Below are 21,759 nucleotides of genomic sequence, written 5' to 3' on the forward strand. Positions count from 1 at the left end.
TCACCAAAAATGAGTTTGGTGGAGTTCTCTGGGGTTTATGGCAAGGACTGAAATAGAGATCTTGGTTTTGCCCTGCTCTGTCTGTACGTGGCACTTGGGCTTGTTAATGGAGAGCTGGAGCCCGGGGCGTGCTCGGAGCCCTGGGAAGATTTACATTAATCAAACACAAACAGACAGTGTAGCGTGAAGAAATTTCTATCCCGCCAGCACTGCTCCCAAACTTCATTAGGTTATTGGGGCAGAAAAAGAAAACAACCCCTTCACCCTGCAATCCTTCCCCGGGGCTTCACCGCTCAAAAAGCTCAGAGCCCCCCTGGTTTGAGCTCCGAGTTTCCCTCTGTGCCCGGCGGAGAGGGGCAGCGCTGCCTCCTCCCTCCTTCCCTGCCGGAACCATCCCGGGGTTGTTTTCCAGCTGCTGGGCTCGGCTTCTCCAGCTGCCACGCGCTGCAGAACGCCCGGGAAGCCAACAGTGCCCGGCGTGGCCCTGGGAAAGGCTGGGAGTGGATGGAGGGGAAAAGCTCAGTGCCCTCTGCCAAGCCTTTGTTCCTGTGCCTCGTGATGCAGCTCCTTGGATCACTGGTGGGATTTCATGGCGGGAATGCACACTAACCTATACTTTTATATATATTTATATTATATTTATATTAATATTCATATATTAATTTTTATATAATATTTATATTAATATATATTAATATTCATATATTAAAATATTTTTACATATAATATATATATAATATATACTTGATATATATAATATATATTATATACTTGATAGATATATAACATATATAATATATACTTTATCGATATAATATACATTATATACTTGATAGTAATAATATATATAATAGATACTTGATAGATATATAACATATCTAATATATACTTTATAGATATAATATACATTATATACTTAATAATAATAATATATAATATATATAATAGATACTTGATAGATATATAACATATCTAATATATACTTTATATATAATATATATAATATATATAATAGATACTTAATACATAAAAGATACTTTACATATTATGTATAAAATATATATATTATATAAAGTTCATATATAATTGTATATTTATAATATACATAGTTCATATGTATAATATTATACATTACATGTATAACTTTATATATTTTAATATGCATTTATATATAATGGCTATAAAATGGATACATATAAATGTATACAGAATGGATATAAAATACTTATTGAATATATTTTATATTTTTATAGAAAATATATTTATATATATATATATGCATGCCTATAGATGCCCACAAAACCAACCTCCCATTCCACCACATACACATAAATATATAAATATAGATAGATATATATAATATATAATATATATAATATAATATAATATAATATAATATAATATAATATAATATAATATAATATAATATAATATAATATAATATAATATAATATATATTATAATATATATATTATAACATATATAAATTATATAAATTATATATATTATATAATATATAATATATATTTTATATATATAATATATAATATATAATATATAATATATATTTTATATCTATCTATATATCTATATATAGATATATATAAAAATATCTATATGTCTATATATCTATATATCTATATATATAAAAATATCTATATATCTATATATAGATGTAGATATATAAATATAGCTATTTTCCGGCCCCCAGGACAGCTGGAAATGCTGAATTTTCCTGTCCCAGCTCTCTCTGTGCTGCTCCCTTCGCTCTTGCCGCGGGCTGCCCGTGCCTGCTGCCCTGCCCTGCCCCTGAGCAGCCCCGGCCGGTGCTGCCTGGGAGGAGGTGGCAGAGGAGAGGAGGAGTTTCTTCCTTCCCGCGGGTGCTCAGTGAACAATCCGCAGCTGCCTCCCCACGATACCCGAGGAGAAGCCTGAAAACGCCGGGAGGCTTCCGAGGAGGGCAGCTGGGGCTCCCTGGGGAGGATTTGGGCTCCGAGCACTCCCCCTGCCAGGGTTCTTTGGGATGTCCCTGCTCAGCTGACTTTGGCGTGTGGAACAGGTAACACAGAGCCTTTGTTCCTGTTCCCTGAGCCAGGAATACCTTCCTTGGATGCAGAGCAGACAGAAAGGATTTTTCCTTTAATATCTACTGGAAAAAAAGGGTGGGAGGGGAGGTTTGTCTCTTTTTTTTTTTTTCCTTTCATCTTTTAATAGCTACTATGTGAACCTGAGTTACTCCTTTGTATTTTCGCTGTGAAAATGGCCAGTTTAACGTGTTTGCTGTGAAAATCTGTGTCTTGGTGTGTGAGCTGAGGAACAAAGGTTTTGACAGCCTGGAAAGATGCTTTAGATGTAGCTGCTGGCAGCACTCCCTTCTTTCCATTTCCCAGTAATTCCATACCAGACCCTCCTCTCCAGCCACAGGGAATGTGATTTTTGATAAGTTGATATTTTATGCATGTTGATGTTAAATTAGCTGCTGGTGCTCGAGCAACCATCTCGGAGTGTTTTGGGTGGGGTTTATTTTTCTGAATACAGTTTTCACTGATTTGTTTGGTTTTATTGTTTTATTTTATTGCAAAGTGTTTTCTAAAATTTAAACAAATTGTATCAGTCGCAGCGATGGTGTGGACAGATTTGAGGCAGTGCTGATACAGTGACAGCCATCAGCATTGAGAGAAAATGCATAGAGAGAGAAAATGCAGTGTTTTGTACTAATATATGGGCTTGTGATGTAGAAAGGCTGTGAGATGCTGAGGGAATTTGTTGGTTTTGTAAAATATAAATATAAATACAGCCAGTGAGGGCTGGCAGTTGTCATCATCCTGCATGATGAGGGGGAGGCACCAAGAGCTGAAGGTGTCACTGAACCCAGTGGGGAAACAACTCCAATCTGGCATTGCTGTTCCTGCTGCCTTGGTTTTCTCCATACCCCTTCCACAAATCTTGGGGAATTTGCTGCAGTCACCTTTTAGCAGCTGGGAGCATTCCTGAGTAAATATTTGGTTTTTTTTGTTTTTTTGTTTTTTTTTTTTTTTTTTCTCTTTGCTTGTATTTTTATTTATTTTACGAGACCCAAGAGGCAAATACTAATACAAACACATCCAGAGGCCTATTAATAGCTCTGGGTTTGACTCACACTTGTTCTCAGGATCTTGAGCCATTTTACAAGGAGCTTCACTCCTGGATTTTTATCTTCCATTTTACAGTGGAGGAAGCAGGGCTTGATGTTGCTGAAAAAATCCTAATCCTGTGTTCTCCAGTCCTTCCCAGTCGGTATTTCTGGATTTATGCTGCAGTTTAGATGGAGGGGAGATGAAATGGGAAGGAGCAAAGCATGCCACAAATGCCTGTGTACATTTTTTCCCTCCTCATGCAATGTGTGCTATGTGCATCTTTCCTCTTGTGTTTCATGGGTCAGAGCTGCATTTATGGCAGAAATAATAGGTTTGCATATCCCAGGAGCCTCTTTCTTTTTTCTTAGGGCCATTGAAACAACTGAGATAGCTTCAACTCCACTATACAGCACTGCTGATCTCTTTATAGCTCAGCTGACATCACATTTTCTGTTTTTGGAAAACTGCAATGTATGGTGGAGAAACTTTCCATGGATGCTTCTAAAATCTGAGTGAATGCTGGGACAGAAACCCTGCTGGGAGGTGTGGAAGCCAGCAAGGTGAAATGCTCATTTAGTTGCATACTTGGAATTTAGGCTCAAATAGTTTGGTTGCCCTTGGTGTTTATATCTACAGGAGTAAAACTTGAGCAGAATTAGCTGTGAAGGACTAAGAGCTAAAAATACACTGTACAGGTTAAGCAACACTGTGGTAATGATTTCTTGATTCTCTCCGTGCTGCAGCTTTCCTTTGTAAAATTGTGGATCCAATTTTTCCCTTGGTGTAAATTAAGCCACTGGGAGCACTTTGCCTTTGGGTGGTTTTAGACATATTAACTGTAAATTAGTTTATGGCAGCTGGGAAATATTTAGCAGCTCTGCAGAGGTCAGAGGGGTGGATGTTGTCTGCACATCCCATGCAGAATGGGTGTAATTTGGCCAAAGGTTCATCACTGAGTGGGAGTAGGGAAGGCAGGGCTGGAAATGCTTTTGGGTTGAGTGTCTGCTTAGCTTTGAACTCATGAACTGCTGGTTCTGATGAGCAGGCAAGTCTTGGTTTACATTTCCAGAACAGTAAAGGCACGTGAACCTTTAAAACAACCTAACGAGGGCTGAAGGAACATTGAAATTGAGACAAGGTGCCTGCTGACCTCGTTTATCACAGGATGAAACTTTAATGAAACTTTTGGGTTCTGCAGTAGGTCAGACAAACTGATAATGCCTTTGGAATGTGTAAATCCACAGGGGAAGGTGCTGCTGATGTTGTCAGGTTGTAGCTACATCTGTGTCAGGGGAAATCACAGAATCCCAGCGTGGTTTGGGTGGGAAGGGACCTTAAAGGTCATCCAGTCCCATGGGCAGGAACCCCTTCCACTGTCCCAGGGTGTTCCAACCTGGCCTTGGGCACTTCCAGGGATGCACCACAGCTGCTCTGGGCACGCTGTGCCAGGGCCTGCCCACCCTCCCAGGGAACAATTCCTTCCCAAAATCCCATCCTACCCTGCTCTCTGTCAGTTAGAAGCAATTTCCCCTTGTAAAGATTCTCTCTCCGTGTTTCCTTCAGCTCCTGGAAGGCCACAGTGAGGTCACCCCTAAGCCAGGCTGAACAATCCCAATTATCCTAGCCTTTCCCAGTTTTGAAGAATCCCAATTTTTCTCTAGGCTGGACAATCCCAATTCTCCCAGCCTTTCCCAATTTTGAAGAATCCCAATTCTTCTCCAGGCTGGAGAATCCCAATTCTCCTCCAGGCTGGACAATCCCAATTCTCCCAGCCTTTCCCAATTTTGAAGAATCCCAATTTTTCTCCAGGCTGGAGAATCCCAATTCTCCCAGCCTTTCCCAATATTGAAGAATCCCAATTCTTCTCCAGGCTGAACAATCCCAGTTCTCCCAGCCTTTCCCAATTTTGAAGAATCCCAATTCTCCTCCAGGCTGAACAATCCCAATTCTCCCAGCCTTTCCCAGTTTTGAAGAATCCCAATTCTCTTCCAGGCTGGACAATCCCAATTCTCCCATCCTTTCCTCTGCTCACCTTGGTGGCCAGTGACACATTAAACCAGGCAAAGCTGACAATGCTGAGGAGCACAACAACAGCTCAGCTTTGTCACTAATTTGAAACATCTTTTGAAAGACACATAGGAGGAATAATAAATAATGATAAATCGCAGGTTCTTTAGTAGATTCTCAGTAGTTCCAAGCCATGGAGGTGTGGTGTTCCTGTGCCAGGCAACTGCACTCACTCCCCAGAAATGTGAACTCTGGGCCAAATACTCCTCTGTGCCTCTGAACCTTGTACATATATTTGCAAAACTTCAAGCTGCCTAATTGGAGGCAGCGTTAGGCTATTTTGAAAGCTACATTTCCAGTTGTATTACGTGTGCTCTGTGTTGGGGATGGTTCTTTTTTTTTTTTTTTTTCCCTCTCCTCCCTTTCTAATTGCTGTCTTTTGCTGTTTTTAAGGACTGTTTCCACACCAGGCTCGTTGCTGGTTCATAACAACCACAAGCTGGGTATGGCATTAATAAGGAACTAGGCTTGGTGCCTAATGAAATGCAAAAACTGCACGAGTGATCCCAGCCCTGGGTGTGTGTGTGTGTGTGTGTCAGGTGAAAGCAAATCCCGTGGCCCTCCACAGCTTTGGCTCTCTCTGGTCTGCTTAGGAAAATAAAATTGGTTTATTCCTTTGATTTTTTGGGGGCAGTTCACTGGGAAGCTGTTGCAGGCGCCGTGGAGGAGGAGCCGTGCTGCTGCCACCGAGCCAGCCCTGCATTGCAATTATTGGCAAGCAAAGCAAACATTTCATTTCCCTGTAATTAGCTGCAGTTTGGGGAGGGCAGGTTAATTTGGACTCCACGCCCTGTCTGCGCAAGAAACCCCGGTGCTCGATTTGATTCTTTCAGGCTCTGGGCAAAGGGGTTTAAAAGGATTTTTCAGAAGTGAAAGCTGGAGGAATGAATCACAACAAATGTGTTCTATCCCTCTTCCTTCCCTTCTTCCAAATAGCAAAAGCTCAGGATGCAAAGACGATGTGAAAATATGGAGAAAATTGGGTGTTTTGGGGGTTTTCTAGTATGGCCAAAGCACATATTTCAGCTTTTTCTTGCTTCAGGGAAGCTTGAGCTCTCTAGGCCTGGAAATATTCAAAATAATATTCAAAAATAAATACTACTACTTAAATAAAATAAAATAAATAAAAAAATAAATAAATGAGTGAGAAAACTGGGTCATAACTTCTGAAATCACAAGCTTGACCTTTCTCCTGTACCTGGTCCCTTGTATTAAATGGGTCATGCAGTAAAAGCTTGGAAAGGAACAAATCCTGGATGTTTTTTTTCTGTTGCACTCTCGTTTTGTGTAAATTCTTGTGACGATAACATTTTCTGGAAGCCTTTTTAGAAACACACTTGGCCTCTTTCAGCATTTGTGGTGTTTAATTTTTTTTTTTCCGTTGCGAAGCTGTCGATTTTTTTTTTTTTTTTTTTCCTTTCCCAGAGGTGAAAACTGAGAGATTCAGTAATTTGTAAGCAGTCACGTTGGGAAACCAGTAGGAAATCACCTGGGATTTGGCAACCTCCATTCCCCACCAATTTCTGAGCGGGTTTTGTGCTTGCTCTGAGCTACATTCAGTAGCCAAACCTTATCCCTATTACTCAAATCTTGCTTTTAGGCTGAATCTAAAGGCAGCATTAAGGAAACACGAGCCCCCAGGTTTATTTATGTTCCCTCCAGTGCCCCCTCCCCAGTTTTCATGAGTTTGGCTGCTTCCAGCCCGTTGTGGGGATATTAAACAATAAATGGCCTTGTGTGACAACTTCAGGGCTTGCAGAGGGAAAGCTGCTGCTGCTCCCGAGCCAGGAGTGGAAGAACAGCTCTGGCTGCTGGAAATGTCCCTGTCCCCTCCCCTTTGGAGAGTTTCTGCAGGGACTCAAAGTTCTTGCAGGGTCCTGGCCTGAGCAGCAGAGCAGCACAAAGGCCACATTGAGCATGGCTGCTGGGGAAGCCCTCCTTCCTTGCCTGCCCTGTAAATGCAGCTCTTTCTCCATGAAAAAGCCCTGACATCAGCTCTTGGAAAAATCCAAGTGCTTGTGTCATGGAAAATAGCTGAGGCACTTGCTTGGGCTGGGAGTGAATGACTGAACTGTGGATGAAACTTCTCTGGAGATGCTTTTCTTCTTCCTTTTCCGAGAGACTGAAACCCTTCCCATCTCAGGGTTTTACAGGGAAGGACACTGAGGAAAGAGCTACAGCTGGCTGTAGTAAACTCCGAGCAGCCTGCTTGTCATTTTACAGGACATAGTATGATGATACATTCCTGTATCATCAGGAAATTCCATGTGTGGAGGCAAGTCTCCAAATTCTTGCTGTTTGTTTCATGGAGAAGATTTATCTTTGCATTCTGTTTTTCTTTCATCATTTTAAGCTGGTTTCTTTTTCCTCTTTTCTTGCTCCCTTCTCATGCTGCCACCTTCTCTTCACCCCTCTCGATGAAGCCCTCAATCACAAGAATTAAAGAGAAATCTGTATATAGATATTTAATTTTTTAAAGCTCAAAGAGGAAGCATCCTGTGAAGGCAAGGCACCAGTGGAATTCTCCTTCCATCTTGGAGCCCTGACCCTCCCCATCTTACAGATGGAACTTGCCAGCCTTCCAGACTTTGCTTTTTATCAAATTCATCTTAACCTAGTTTAAGTGTTTTGCTCAGCACGTTGGTTGCCATAGCACCAGTCCCTTGCATTGATCCATCTCCTGATCCATCAGGAAATATGCTGATGGGCTCTATTGGCTACTCTGCATTTTCTCTCCTAAAGGGAAAATGGAATGGCATATTCTGGTTATGGCTAGAGACATGAGTGGCTTAAAAAATGATAGAATATTGAGTGGGAGGCATTTGCTGATGCTTTATTAAGGCAGATGCAGCACTGAGGCTGCTGGGGGTGTTCAGGGGGGGTTGACACAGAAGGTTTTGGCTCTGTGGGCTCTCCAGTCACTTCCCTAAACTTCCCATGTTCCTTCTCTGAAGGCAGCACTCCTGTCCGTGAGCTGCCAGCAGTGCAAGGTTAATAATGCCAGGGAGGATTCCTCCATGAGTCACTCGTCAGCTGCACTGCCACAAAAATAACACGGAGCTCGCAGTGCTCCCCCCTCTGCCTCCCTGCAAGTCCCAAAAATCCATCCCTAGGCTCTGCCAGCTCCCAGGAATCCTCCCCATTTGGATCCCTGATTCCCTGCTCTCTGTGTCCAGTCTGTTGCCATCAATATTGCAGTGGGGTTTGGGTTTGGTTTTTTTTTTTTTTTTTATTCAGGAAAAAAACCTCAGCGGTTTCCTGAGCTCCTGTGCTTTGATCCGTGGAAAAGATGACCCAGCAGAAAGCTGCTGTTCCCGTGGGTTGCTGCTGAGGTGAATGGAGTGGATGTGCTGGATCAGGGCTGGCTGCTGTGGTTCCAGCTGCAGGTGGTGCCTGTGTTTTCTCCTGCTTGCTGCATCCGTGTTTTCCCTGGATCTGCCTGTCGGGTGTGATCTGCTCAGCTCCTCTGGCTCTCCCACTGCCCGTGCCCTTCTCCTTGGGACACAAAACTGCCTTCAGCTCCACTGGAAGGCCCTGTTGGTGCTGCACTCTCCCCTGAAACCTTTGTCAGGGCATTTAAAATCCCGCTCTGGTGGCTCTGTGCCTCTACAACCCTGGAAAACAAATTCCCTTCCTTTTCTTTCATTCTGTCTCTTCCAAGATGAAATTCTGGGAGTTATTTGCAGTATAGCATTTATGGCAATGCTTACTGTGCTTTCAGAGCATTTAAAACCTCCTAGATTTAGACAAAAAATGCAGCATTTCTCTGAGTGCTGTCGGTTAGGTCCAATCAGGGTGTTGAAAATGAAGTTTAATAGAGATTAAAGGAGCTGGAATAGTCCTGGAATTGTTCAGTGCTTTATATCTGTCACCCAGGAACAGACTTTGGTTTTTCCAGGATCTGTTTGGGGATGTGTGAACAAGAGGAGAGAACAGTCCTGCTCAGCATTCCCAAAATCTTCAACACCCTGGGAGTGTCCAAGGCCAGGCTGGATGGGGCTTGGAGCAGCCTGGGGTAGTGGAAGGTGTCCCTGCCATGGCAGGATGAGCTCCAAGTTCCTTCCAACCCAAACCATTCTGGAATTCTAAGTGAGTTAAAATCACTTTTCACTGAACTCCATGGAGCTGATGGTGGCCAAAGGCTTCTCATGGACTCACGACTTGGTGGAAACATCCTGAATTAGAATGAGATTTTTAAAAGCCAGAATTTGGGGTTTTTACTGGGGGGACTTTGAGATAACCTTTGGTTTTCCTTTCCTCCTTCTAAATATCTCCCTAAAAAAGACCAGTGATCAGCCCTGGACTGTTTCTCCTCCTGAATTTGGCATGTTCAGTTGTGTTGGCTGCTTTTCTTTGAAATTTATAATTCATTCAGAGGGTTTTTCTGCAACGAGCAACATCTTATTTAAATGAAACTAATAAAGCACTGAAGCAGCTTCTATTGCAACTGTTCATCTCCTAATTAAAGATTAGTTCTGTCAAGCAAGCAGTTTTTGGCTGTTCTCTTCTGTGTTTCACAACATTTCTTACTCATCTGGGCACAAGTTGGAATAATTTCTCCTTGCACAGTGCACACACAAGCTTCACTTCAGGCATGTGAGCAGTCCTGGAACTAAAGTTAGGCACATGAATAAATATTTCCAAGGTTGAGGCCCTTGTCTGAATCTAAATATTTTTCTCTTTGATCAGCTTTGGAGATAGCAGATACTTGAATTCTGGTAATATTTTAGTAGGGGAGGGAAAAAAAAAAAACCAAAAAAACCCAACATGGTTATCTGGATGCTGTGCTATTTATGGTCAGCTATATTTTCAACCTCACGGGCTAGAATGGAATGCTTTGTACTGCTGGAAGCTGGGAATCCTCCCTGCTCTCGTGCTTTTTGACACATTAAGTCTTCAAATTACCTTTTTCTGCTTGGCTTCAAGGTGGTTATTAGGCACTGGTGGTGCATATGTGTGAGCTAGCCTGAAATGCAGTGTTTAATCCACGGTGTTACTACTTGTAGGTGTATTTTCCTCACTTAAATCGATTTTCCTAATGCAGCATGACTAAGAAGACACACTTCTAGTCATTTGATGCATTTAAATGACTCAAATTATTCGGACCCAGCACTTTAAAAACAAAATCTGACTTGGCTTTTAATTGGTGCTGGTATTTGGGAGAGTGGAACAACTCGTTTGAAAATGTGCTGATGTTCATCAGTTATCAGACAAAATGTCTACAGGGTTTTTATCGTGGAGCCTAAACTTGCCAGCTCCATTTGGAATTAAGGCTCCAGCTGTTCACCACACCCTGCTCTGCCTTCTCGCTGCTGTTTACAGTAGGAGGTGAAATATATTTTAATTTGAATTATGTTGTGCTGGGTGCTGTAACACGGTGAGGGGATTTTCAGGGCTGCTTTCAAATTTAATATAATTTCCAAATGAAGATCAGTTGCACTGAAACACAGATAAACTCCCGGGAGCTCCTCTGTGATCTTTGGATTTTACCCATTTTTACTCTGCTTCCTGCTGTAGTGACACAGTGTTTGGGAAATGAGGAATGCCTTCCAGGTGGTGTTCAGGCAGGGAAATGGGAGAAGGGAGGAATGTGGTACTGAATGCTCCCAGCAAGGACCAGTGCTGTAGCCCCAGCTCAGCTGAGTCTTCCACCTAAAACTTCTGTGATTTCATTGCTGGTGCCCAGGAATGATTTCAGATCCAGGAGGGGAGGTTTTCTTTGGGGTGGAGAGCTTCACCTTCAGCCTGGACAAAGCCAGTCCTTTTCCTATCCATTGATCTTAGGGAATACCTGTGAAGCAAGGGAAAGTCAGGAGAGGGTGGGGAGTGGTAGTTGTGTAGGACTGTGCTGGGATGATCTGCTGCCTCCATCCCTGCTCCCATCATCCCTGCTGCATCCTCTCCCTGCCTCCATCCCTGCTCCCATCCTATCCCTGCCTCCATCTCTGCTCCCAATTTCTCCCTGCCTCCATCCCTGCTCCCCAAACTGTCTCTGCCTCCATCCTTGCTCCCCCATCCTCTCCCTGCCTCCATCCCTGCTCCCATCCTGTCCCTGACTCCACCCCTGCTCCTATCCTGTCCCCGCTTCCATCCCTGCTCCCCAACTTCTCCCTGCTTCCATCCCTGCTCCCCAACTTCTCCCTGCTTCCATCCCTGCTCCCAACTTCTCCCTGCTTCCATCCCTGCTCCCATCACCCCTGCTCCCATCCTCTCCCTGCCTCCATCCCTGCTCCCATCCTGTCTCTGCCTCCATCCCTGCTCCCCATCCTGTCTCTGCCTCCATCCCTGCTCCCCATCCTGTCTCTGCCTCCATCCCTGCTCCCATCCTGTCCCTGCCTCCCTCCCTGCCTGCCTGGGACAAGCAGGAACCTCAGGAAGCTGAGCCAAGGGGCTCCAGCGCTGCCCAGGGTGGGGGGCACAGCCCTGGAATGGGGTCTCTTGCCAGGGAGGTTTCCCCAGAGGCAGCTGGATCCATCCAGCTGTGGGCACAGCTGTGGATTAGGAACAGGGGGTTTTGGCTCCCACCCCACAGGAATTTGATGTTCGCTGGTAACGTCAAAGCACTGAAAAAAATTCCGGTGTTTTCAGCGCTGCTTTGTTTACAAAAACTTTAAAGTTCCTTCCTAAATAATTAATCACCAGGCTAGTATAATAAGCAGAAAGGTTTTACACAACTTCTAGACCTGGAAAATAGGACATTAGTGTGTCACAGATAATAAAGAGCTCCGAACCAGCCCAAAAGGTCCAGCAGTGAACTTGACTTTGTGTTGTCCACAAACTCTGCCTGATGCTGCAGCAGCAGAGCCTGCAGTTCTGGGTGCTGATAAGAACCTCTGTAGGATAAAGTTTGTCACTAAAATGCTTCATTAAAATACTTAACCAGTGGTGTTAGGGTTTTTTATGCAGATCAAAAGTTCAAATGCATCAGATAAAAAAATGGGTGTAATTCATCCTAAGCATCTTTTCCTATCTTTCCCTAGATTCCTTTTTTTTTTTTCTCTTTTTTCTGCTTTTCAGTGAAACACTTGATTGCTGCTGCATCTGTTGGCTGCTCAGGGTTCAGGCAGGGTTAGATTGGCCTGAGATGACTTTTGTTTGCTTTCCTTTGGGATTCAAGCTGTCTGTCCTGCACTGAGTCCTCCTTCCCTGGCTGAAATTTTTAAATAGGAGGATGGGCTGCTAAAGAGATGTGGCTTTGCAGGTAGAGCAGAACGAGGAGAGGAGGTTTCTTACTTGAATCAGAGTGGATTTCCCAGGCTTTAAAGATTAAAATAGAGCTTTTGGGGGCTGGAGGAAGGAGGATTACCCCTTCTTGCCTTCAATTAATTAACATTTTGCTGTTTATGCAATCACAGGCTCTATCTACCCCCCTTAATTTGGAAGCTGCTGTTGTAGTTCAGCTAAACTCGATGCTGTTATCTGAAAGATGGCAAGTGTCTTGCTGTGGATAATTATTTTCAGGAACAGGCAGACAACATTTTAATTTCCCTTGCCTAATGTGTCATCAGATGCTCGTTCTGGAGTTCCATATTAGTGCATGTTTGCACAGGGGATTGGCATGTGGGAGCTGGCCAGTTTTGGGTGGATCCACACTTGATGGCACAGCCCTTGCTCCGAGAGAGGGCTTAGGCTGGCTCTGTGCAGCCACTCAGGGTTTTCAGGTAAGTGCTGAAAAACCTACCTGGAAACAGCCACTCAGGGTTTTCAGGTAACCCTAAAGCTTAGGGTTTTCAGGTGGACTTTTCAAGGAGGGAGTTATACTGGGGTTTTAGGACTGGGCTTTTCCTGCCTGGGCCACTCCAGGTGGAATTATGGAAGGAAGAGGAGAGGAGGAGGTGACAAGAGGAGCATCTGGGGCAGTTTTGTGCTGCCAGTCAAGGAATCTTGGTTGTAATGGTCTGGAAAACTCTGAGAGAGTGTGGTTGTGGGAGAGGGCCATTGCACAGCTCAGGATCACAGCAATCCCACCTCCAGGGATGGGGACCCCAGACCCACCCTGGGCAGCCCCTCCCAGTGTCCAACAACCCTTTCCATGGAAAAATTCCTGCTGCTGCCCAGCCTGAGGCTGTTCCCTCTCATCCTTTCCCTCATCTGGGAGAAGATTCCAAAGCCCCCTTGGCTGCAACCTCCTTTCACCTGAGCCTGGCTTTGGAGCTGTTCACAGAATTCACAAATCCCAGAATTCACAAATCCCAGAATTCACAAATCACAGAATCCCCAGGCTGGAAGAGACCTTCAGGATCATCGAGTCCAACCCAGCCCCAGCACCTCAACTCAACCCTGGCACCCAGTGCCACATCCAGGCTTTGTTAAACACACCCAGGGATGGTGACTGCACCTCCCCGGGCAGAACATTCCAGAACTTTATCACCCTTTCTGTAAAAAACCTTTTCCTGATATCCAGCCTAAATTCTTATTGGCACTGTTTGAGACTGTGTCCTCTGGTTCTGTCAGTGCTGCTTGTCCCTGGGACAGAGCTGCTGTTCTTGTCCCTCTCCTGTTGTCCTTTTCTAATCCAGACTTGGGGTCATGAACAAATCGATGTTTTTCAACGAAAAACATAAAATAAAATAGAAAAATAAAAGGTCATTTCTTGCCCCGGTCACCTCTGTGGTGGTCGAGTTGTGTGGGCTTGAATTTCTTCCCTCTAATCCCTCACCCCAGCACTTCCAGAAAAATGTATATAAATAGGAGAAAATGCATTAAGAATAACTATTATATATAAAGGGGGAAATTATCAGCTATAACCCAGCCTTCATTTAGAACAAAAAGTGATTTAAGTTACCTGTCCTTGCCTTGCACAGCTCTAAATGTGTGTTTTGCCTTCCTGCTGAAGGATCTAAAACATAAATGGAGTAGGAATGGAGCTGAGCTTGTGAGCCTGAGGAGGAAATGATTGTGTTTTATGAGAGTAGAAGTTCTGGTGCCTCGAGCTGGATGGCACCCACCTTGTTCTGTCAGGAATTCAAGGGAAAACCAATCCTGGATTCACAAATCCCGCCTTTTCCTCGGTTAAAAATAAAAATACACTTTGTTCTCCCTTCAGCTTTGGATTTGTTGCTTTTGTTATCTGTATGTGTAATACTACTTGGAATAGGTAATTTAATTTCAACTTTGTTGCACTTGTCTCAAAGATGGCAAGTTCGTGGAGTTCCATGAAAATAGAGATTGTTTTTTGTGAAGGTACTACAGAAGTGTAAAATAACTGTTTGCACTTAAGCACTGATATTGACATAAAAACTAATATTGAAAAATAAAAGTTCATGAAACTTTTTTTTTTTCTTTTCAGGTTTCCTCTCAAAAAACCTTCGAGGTGAGTTCCTGAAATTTGCTTTTTTTGTCTGTATTGTAAATTATGCTGCAGCATTTTTGTAGGGGGAATGCTTTTAAAAGTTTTATAAATATATATATATATACAAACCCAGCTTGTAGTACCCATTACAGATGTGAGGAAATCAATATCCAGATGGGGATAAGGTGCCAAAAATAGATTTATTGGTGGTGTCCTTGGCATGGGGTGACCATTTGCATTCTGTGACATGGCTGGGGGCTCATCTTACCTGAGATTTGAGATGGTCAGGGAAGGAAGGGGACACTTGGTACAGGTGCTTCCCTTCTGGGGAGATTCTAAATCTTTAATTTTGGCATGCTGAAATATTTAAAGTTTGCTGGGAGAGTTAAGATTTCAGGAGGTTTTTTTTTTTTTTTTTTTTCCCATTAAATTTATTTGGCTTTTAAGATAAAATATGGGCTGATGCTGAGTGATAAAGAGAATGCACTTGCTGTTACCAATTCTGGAGGTTACCAAGACTGTTCCTGGAGCCTTGGATCCACTCCCAGAGATTGCAAGGGAGATCATTTTCCCCTTTGAATTCAGCCTGGGAATAAATTTTTTAAGGGAACTCGATGCCTAGGCTTTAATCTGAATTTCTGGTGAGCAGGCAGAGCTGGGTGAGGTTTGTGTGAGCGCTCAGGCAGCTCCTGTGGGCTCTGGTGTGAGGATATTTTGCTTTTCTGTGCCCCAGACACGGCAGCATTCTGAGCAGAGAGTCTCCAGCAGACAAGAAGCAGAAGGTTGAACGCTGCAGCAGCACCCACGACTTCGATCCCACAGGTAAAGTCCTGAAATTCAAGGGGAAAGAAAAAAAAACCCAAACAAAAGCACTGGGAAGTCGATTAAAAACGATTTTAATGTGGTTTTCAGGGCTGTGTTGTTCTGCAGAGGCAGTGTGGGCATTGAAATGAATGTGGGCTTGGTTTTAAACACCCTCATAATCAACCTGGATTAGTGTATCAGTAAATAATTCTAACAACTTCCACTTTCAGCAAAGTCAGGAGGCAAAGGCTGTAATGAGCTGTTCAGGAGTTCTTCAGTGGAATCTGAAATTGGAGATGTGGTTGGCCCAGCCAGGGCTGGGGTTTTAATTCTGGGGGGTTTGTTTTGTTCTTTAGTCGATTTTGATCCCTCTCTGCCCCTTGCAAAGTGAATTTGTGCTTCCTAAGGTGACACATTTGGAGATCAACTCCTCATTTTAAAGGATTTGCTGTCCTACTTCTGTTTAGCCTGCTTTTATTTTAGTTAAATTAGGGAAATGGAGGTGCCCACAGGATTCTTGTTCTCTCTGGAGCACTCCCCCAGTGCCTGCTCATGAAATTCCTGCCAGGCTCCTGTCTGAGTCTCCTGGCCCCATGCAAGGTGCATTTTTCCTGTCTGTGCATTCAGGCTTTTCCCTGGGGCTTGGGGAGTGTAGGGGAGGTGAATGAAAGAAGGACACAACTTGTAGGATGTGTTTTTTTTGTGCACAAGGCTGATGTTTGTAAACCACTCTGGTGATGGTTTCTGCCACTGGCTGCATGACTCCTTCTAGTGTGCACAGAATAAATGAAAATGGGCTTTAAATGCCCATTTAATGGGGAAAAAAAACCTGGTTTAGTGCTTGTCTTCTTTTCCTTTGGGATAGGTAATGTGAAATTATTTCACGTTGGGGGAGCTCTCAGGCTCTGAACTCATTTTGTGGAAGGAATTTAATTTCTCCAGAAACAAACCTGAGGAATCCTGTAATCTCAATTTGCAGAAAGTCACTCCAGAGTTGAGAGCTGTTACCTGACCCCGTGCTTGTGCTTTGATAGGGCAACTCTGCACTGCAGCCTGCAGAAAACCCTTTTCTTTCATTGAAGGGGTGAATTCAGGATGCTGAACTGCTGTGCCTCTGCTGATTATTGACTCTGGGGAGAAACACTGCCAGAGTCTCTGTGCTTGGACTGGTTTTTATCTGTAGTTACTGCAGAGAACTCCTCTGGTCGTGTCCCAGCTCCTGTAACAGATTCTGTGTGCTGTTACCTGTGTCTCCCTGTATTATTCACCCTTATTCCAAGTGTTCCACCTGTGTTTTGTTCACATCTTATTTGTGTTTTGCACGATTTAACCCGAGAAATCCGAGTCTGTGGTTTTTTTTTTTTTTTTTCATTAAGTTTGTTTTTTTTTTCCTCATGTTTGGTCTCCATATTTTCTATATCTCTCTCTCCTTTTCTCCTGCTCTCGTGCAGATAGCTCCTCCAAGAAGACAAAGTCTAGTTCTGAGGAGAGTAGATCCGAGACGTATGGTAAGCCAAAGCTGCAGCCTCCCCCTGGGCAGCTCCTGCTTTTCCTGTCTGTGAATCCCAGGCTTTTCCCCCTCCCCTGATCTGCATGGTTGGCTCTGCAGCAGGGACTGCCCTTCCATCCTGCTTCAGTTCTCAGCTTGGAGCATGTCAGTGGCTGGAAAATGTTAAATCTGGCTCCTGTGGAGGTGCCACTGCTGGGCTGAGCCCCAGTGACTGTAGAAATGTATTTGAACAACTTAGGCCTCAGTGTGCACCAGCCATGCTGTCTGTAAGTGTTCTTATCAGAAGTTTCTCAGGGAGAAATCTCAACTGTTTCAGAGAGAATTTTCAACTGGTTTTATCAGAATTCTCTGTGGAATTTATTAAGGTTACTAAAACATAAACTGAACTAAAATAAGAAACCACGTACCAAGATCACAAGAAGTAGATAACAGAAAACTATAGAACACCTACACGGTAATCAATCCCAGACACTGAGAAATGGAAGCAGAGAATGAGGAAACAAGACAAAGGAATTTGTAGACTCTATAAAAGTGTATATAATGTAAACAACAAACAGCTTCTGCTTAATCATATTAGTTATTCAGGAGTGCTGGTTTTCCCACAAGTGACCATCTGGGCTGTTCCTGCTGCTGGGAGCAGGGCCACCAGGAATTAGGTGGTTGTGCTGCCCCCAGGCTCTGGGGGACAAGCAGGGACAGGGGTTTGAGCTGTCTTTAAGGTGTTTGACCCGCTCAGGCATTCAGCTCCTAAGCCAGGCAGGGTTTTCAGCAGCCTGGAAAGGCTCTGCAGCCCTGCAGGAGCAGCCAGAGCTGCCCTTCCATCCTGCTGCAGTTCTCAGCTTGGAGCCTGCTAGTGGCTGGAAAATGTTCAATCTGGCACCTGTGGGGGTGGCACTGGGTGCTCCTGGCAGTGAGGACACAGCTCCCAAAGGGGTTTGTGCTTGGAGGAAAGTCTGTGCCACGTTCTCACTCACGTTCATCTTCTATTGTTTGTAGGTGTTCTCTGTGAGTTCCTTTTGACAGGAGTGGAAAAATGTGTCTGTGAATAATTTAAATAAGTGGAGGGATGGGAACTGCTCTGTCCCAGAGAGAGGGAGTGGCCCTGCTCTCCTGGGCTTGTTGGCTGCAGTGAATGGCACATAACAAGTTTGGGGTGGGAATACCCCACACATCCTGTGCTGTCCCTACACCTGTGTGCCCCCTCAGCTTTGCCAGCTGTGTCAGCCTTGGGGCTGTGACACTCCCCCTGCTCTAAGGACTTACTCCACTTCCAGTCTCTGATATTTGCATTCAGACCTTAGAATCTAGAAGGCCACAAGTATTCACAAGTTTTTTGGATCCTATCAACATCTTCAGCCCCTTGGACTTGGGCTGAATCTGCCTGCACTTCTTAATTCCAAGTGTGCATGTCTTGACTGCAGCCATGGGTTACCTTTCTTTTCCTTTACTGTTTTTTAAAATTCATGTTTAAAGCAGTCTGTGACACTTTCTGATTTCAATCTGTTCAGAAAATTGCTGCTGCTAAACCTGCTGTGGGATTTTGGATGAAGTGACTCTTCCAGAATCATCAGCTTTATCATTCCACTGGAATAAAACTGCCAGGTGTTCATGGCTGTGCTCCAGCTTCTTAACCCACCTCTGGAGTACAAAGTGACGCTGTCAGAGCAAGGAACACTAAAAAATAACCAAACAACACCAGCCCTGAAGAGTTCAAACCAACACAGGCATGTTAGGAAAAGCTGGTGCAGTCTGGGGAGGTGTGTCCTGTTCTTTCTGTGAGATCTCTTCGTTTCCCCTGGATTTTTTAACCAAAAAAAAAAAAAAAAAAAAAAAAAAAAAGCAAAGTAATATGATAGCCACGTTCCTCAGGGTGTGAGAGTGTTCCTTCAGGAGCTGTAAACACCTTGGAGGGTGCCTTGATGGAAGCCTGTCTCGGGGAGAGCTGGCTTGCTGCAGCTTGTCATTCCTCCTGCCACCCTCCCGGGGAGCAGCAGGGAGAGGGCTGGAGCAGCAGGGATTTGGGGCTGATTTTGTGGGTTTGAAGCCAGGCTAGTCAGGATAAGCAAACCCCGTGCTCATTTTTGCCTGGTGCTGCTTCCCCACGGAGTGCTGCAGGTGCTGTGGGTTAACGACAGGAAACATTTGCTGGGACATCTTTGTGTTTATCCCTCTGCCCCAGCCTGGCTTTCCTCGTGTGCCAGAAACAAACACAACTTCCTCACGTGAGCTCTGACTCCCCCCAAGCTTCCTGCAGATGCTGTCCCCGTGTCCAGGATCCCTGGGAGCAGCTCCCACTCCATCCTTCCTTCCCAGTGGCCTTGCCCTGCCTTTTTTGTCTGCTTTTCCCAGGTTTCTCTGGAATGTGTGCAGAGCTCTGCTGTTTGCTTTGGAAGGGATCAAACTATTCCAAAGCCTCCAAGTAGAAACTCTACTGATATTTTCCTCACTGCTGACTGGATGGGGGCTGGCTGCTGCAAAGGGAATAATAGGGAGGGCTGGAATGACAGCAGGAAGAGGAGGAGTGGCTTTGGTGGGTGTTTGCTCTCACCTCTTGAAATTTTTAATTCAGGAGCCAGAATTTCCTGAAGTGTGTGAGTGGCTTGGGGCGGGGGGCAGAGTAGTCAGGGAGGGAAATTGTTCTAATGTACAGAAATTAATTTAAAATGTAAAAAAAATGTAGTTAATTTAAAATAAAATGTACAGAAATATCTCTCAGTGATATATTTTCATTCATAAACTCAACCGTCTCACCTTTGTGAGATTCAACAAAATTCAGATTATCAGGAGAGAGAATGAGTGTAGTTTGTTATGCTGTAATTTGCTAATTAGTGCCGTGGTCTCCCATGATATTAAGTATCTTTTTCTCAAAGTAGCATTTTCATCTCTTAAATGAACTTAAAACTGAAATTACCATTCAGGGTGGTAGGTGAGGTATCAGTTTCTTGTTCCTTTTCCTCACAATTTGGTTGCTCTCCAAAAATATCTTCCTTTCTATTCAGCAATCATCAATTTCTGGCCTAAATATTAGCCTGGACTTGACACAAACTCTTTCACATATTTTCTCCAACTTTGTGATAAGTTTTTGTTTTGAAACCCCAGATTTGAGGTGTTTTGAAATTGAAACTAACTCTCCCTGGGGGTTTTTTTACAGTCCTTACAGCTTTGTGTCTTTATGTTGTGGCCACTATTTTTTCCAGAGAAACTTGCCTCTATAAAAGTTCTGTTTATATTTGTGGAGCAGCATTTCTGACAATATTTTATAGACAGAAAGCTTCCCAAATGAAGTGAAACATTTGGCCACTCTCAAAACCCCGAGGGGTTTGGTTTTTTGTTTATGGGATGATTCATTTCAAGTCCCTCTGTTAAACTGCATTTTCCTATCGTGGCCTCATGCTCCCAGGGGAGGTTTTAGTTCCCAAATCTCGGCTCCTAGGCTTGGATTAGACTTGGGAGATGGAATCCACATCCCATGGAAGCCCAGGCTGGTTTGGGGTGGAAGAATCCTTAAAAATGATTTTGTTCCAACCATTCCATGGGCAGGGACACCTTGCCCTGGCCCAGGCTGCCCCCAGCCTCGTCCGTCCTCATCTCTCCATTCTCTCAGTCAGGTTTTTAGAGTGAAACCCCTGCTCTGTTTGTTCCCAAAGAAATTCCTGTATTGTTAAATAACTTCCAAATAGGATGTAGAGAAGAGAAAAAGAAAAATGAGCTTCCCAGAGCAGCTGTTGGGCAGCCCAGATGAGTCTGGCCAGGCTGTTTGAGACAATTATTTTGGCCCTGGGGTGTCAGTGACCTTGAGAAGTCCAGACTTTGTCCTTCCACGGTCCCAAAGACGCTCTTGGAGCAGGGCTGGAGAAGGGAGAGGGACGAGTGCCACCTACTGAAGCTCCTCTCAGCTCTCCATGCAGCTTTTCTCTTTGCTTTCACTTTTAATTTTAACCTCTTTGACTCCAGCACAGGTTTGGCTGCTTTGTTGTCCTCCTGGCTTGAGTGAGTTTGGGGGAATTTTCATCTCCATGAGGACAAAAAACATTAAAATTGATTATTTTTCCTCCAGAATTTTAGGAATCCACTCCAGACACAAACAGAGACTGATTTTAAAGCATGGTTAAGTCATGTCTCTTCACTTCATAACATAAAGATACTGTTAAGGAAAGCAAAAATGGGAATAAAATAATTAATAATTTTATTTTGAGTACTATCAATGACAAAATCTGTTGACTTTGTAATACTCACTGAGTTTCAGCTGGAAAAAAGTGAAATATCGTGGTGGGATATTAAAAAATGAGCAGAGTAAAAGCACTTGAAGGTTGCTTGAGGCAGGGAGTGCTATCAGAGCTGATCTAGTTCTGCAGGTCACAGTGTTATCTCCAGAAAACTCACAGATAAACTTCATTAAAATCACTATGAAGTGTATCTTTGTCAAGTGTGCTATCTCCTCTACCTCATTTCAGCCTTTTATATTGGATTAGGAGAAGGGTTAAGTGTTTGTCCCTTATCTGAAGAAAACAAAGCAATTATGGACTAATTTCAGGTGGAGTTGTCCTGATTTCAGTTGTTTCTCCGTTCTAAATTTATAAGGTGGTCTTGGGTGAAATTGAAGCTTGTGCACTGAAGGAATTTGACTTGAATAAACTTGAATTAAGTTCAGTTATACTCTGCCAGGTCAGTTTATGTTGCGTGGGCACTGCTTTGGCATCAGGAGGAAGCTCCTCAGTAAATCCAAGGATTATTGCTTCTGGAGAAAAAGAAAGCCAGTGGCAGAGCAGACTCGGGGCTCTCCTGTGTCTTTAAACAAGGCCAGTCCTCGTGAGTCAAAAGCTGAGTTTGGAGCCTTTCTCACCGGCCCTGGGGCTGGCAGGGAGCTGCAGAGGAGCTGTTCCTCCCAAACAGCACCGATTCCCACGCCCCAGCCCCGGGCATCATTCTTGGGAAGTGAGACTTCAAGAAGCTTGGTCATATAAAAGAAG

At 43.9% G+C, this 21,759-nt stretch overlaps 1 protein-coding gene across 4 annotated transcripts in view; it reads left to right on the forward strand.

Moving 5' to 3' along the window:
- The window catches only part of ARHGEF12 (Rho guanine nucleotide exchange factor 12), a 75,411-nt gene that overhangs the window by 20,254 nt on the left and 33,398 nt on the right, over positions 1–21,759 (forward strand). For 3 of the 4 annotated variants that reach the window (XM_053996923.1, XM_053996920.1, XM_053996922.1), the window contains exons 2-4: positions 14,473–14,496; positions 15,209–15,297; positions 16,731–16,787. Coding sequence is in view for 3 of the 4 variants with exons in the window: in XM_053996920.1 (XP_053852895.1) it covers positions 14,473–14,496; positions 15,209–15,297; positions 16,731–16,787 (170 nt within the window). In the remaining variant the exon portion in view is untranslated. The remainder of the gene's footprint in view (positions 1–14,472; positions 14,497–15,208; positions 15,298–16,730; positions 16,788–21,759) is intronic. The other variant, XM_053996921.1, reaches the window with a different exon arrangement.

This window comes from Vidua macroura, chromosome 22, assembly GCF_024509145.1.
Source record: "Vidua macroura isolate BioBank_ID:100142 chromosome 22, ASM2450914v1, whole genome shotgun sequence".
Taxonomy (NCBI): Eukaryota; Metazoa; Chordata; class Aves; order Passeriformes; family Viduidae; genus Vidua; species Vidua macroura.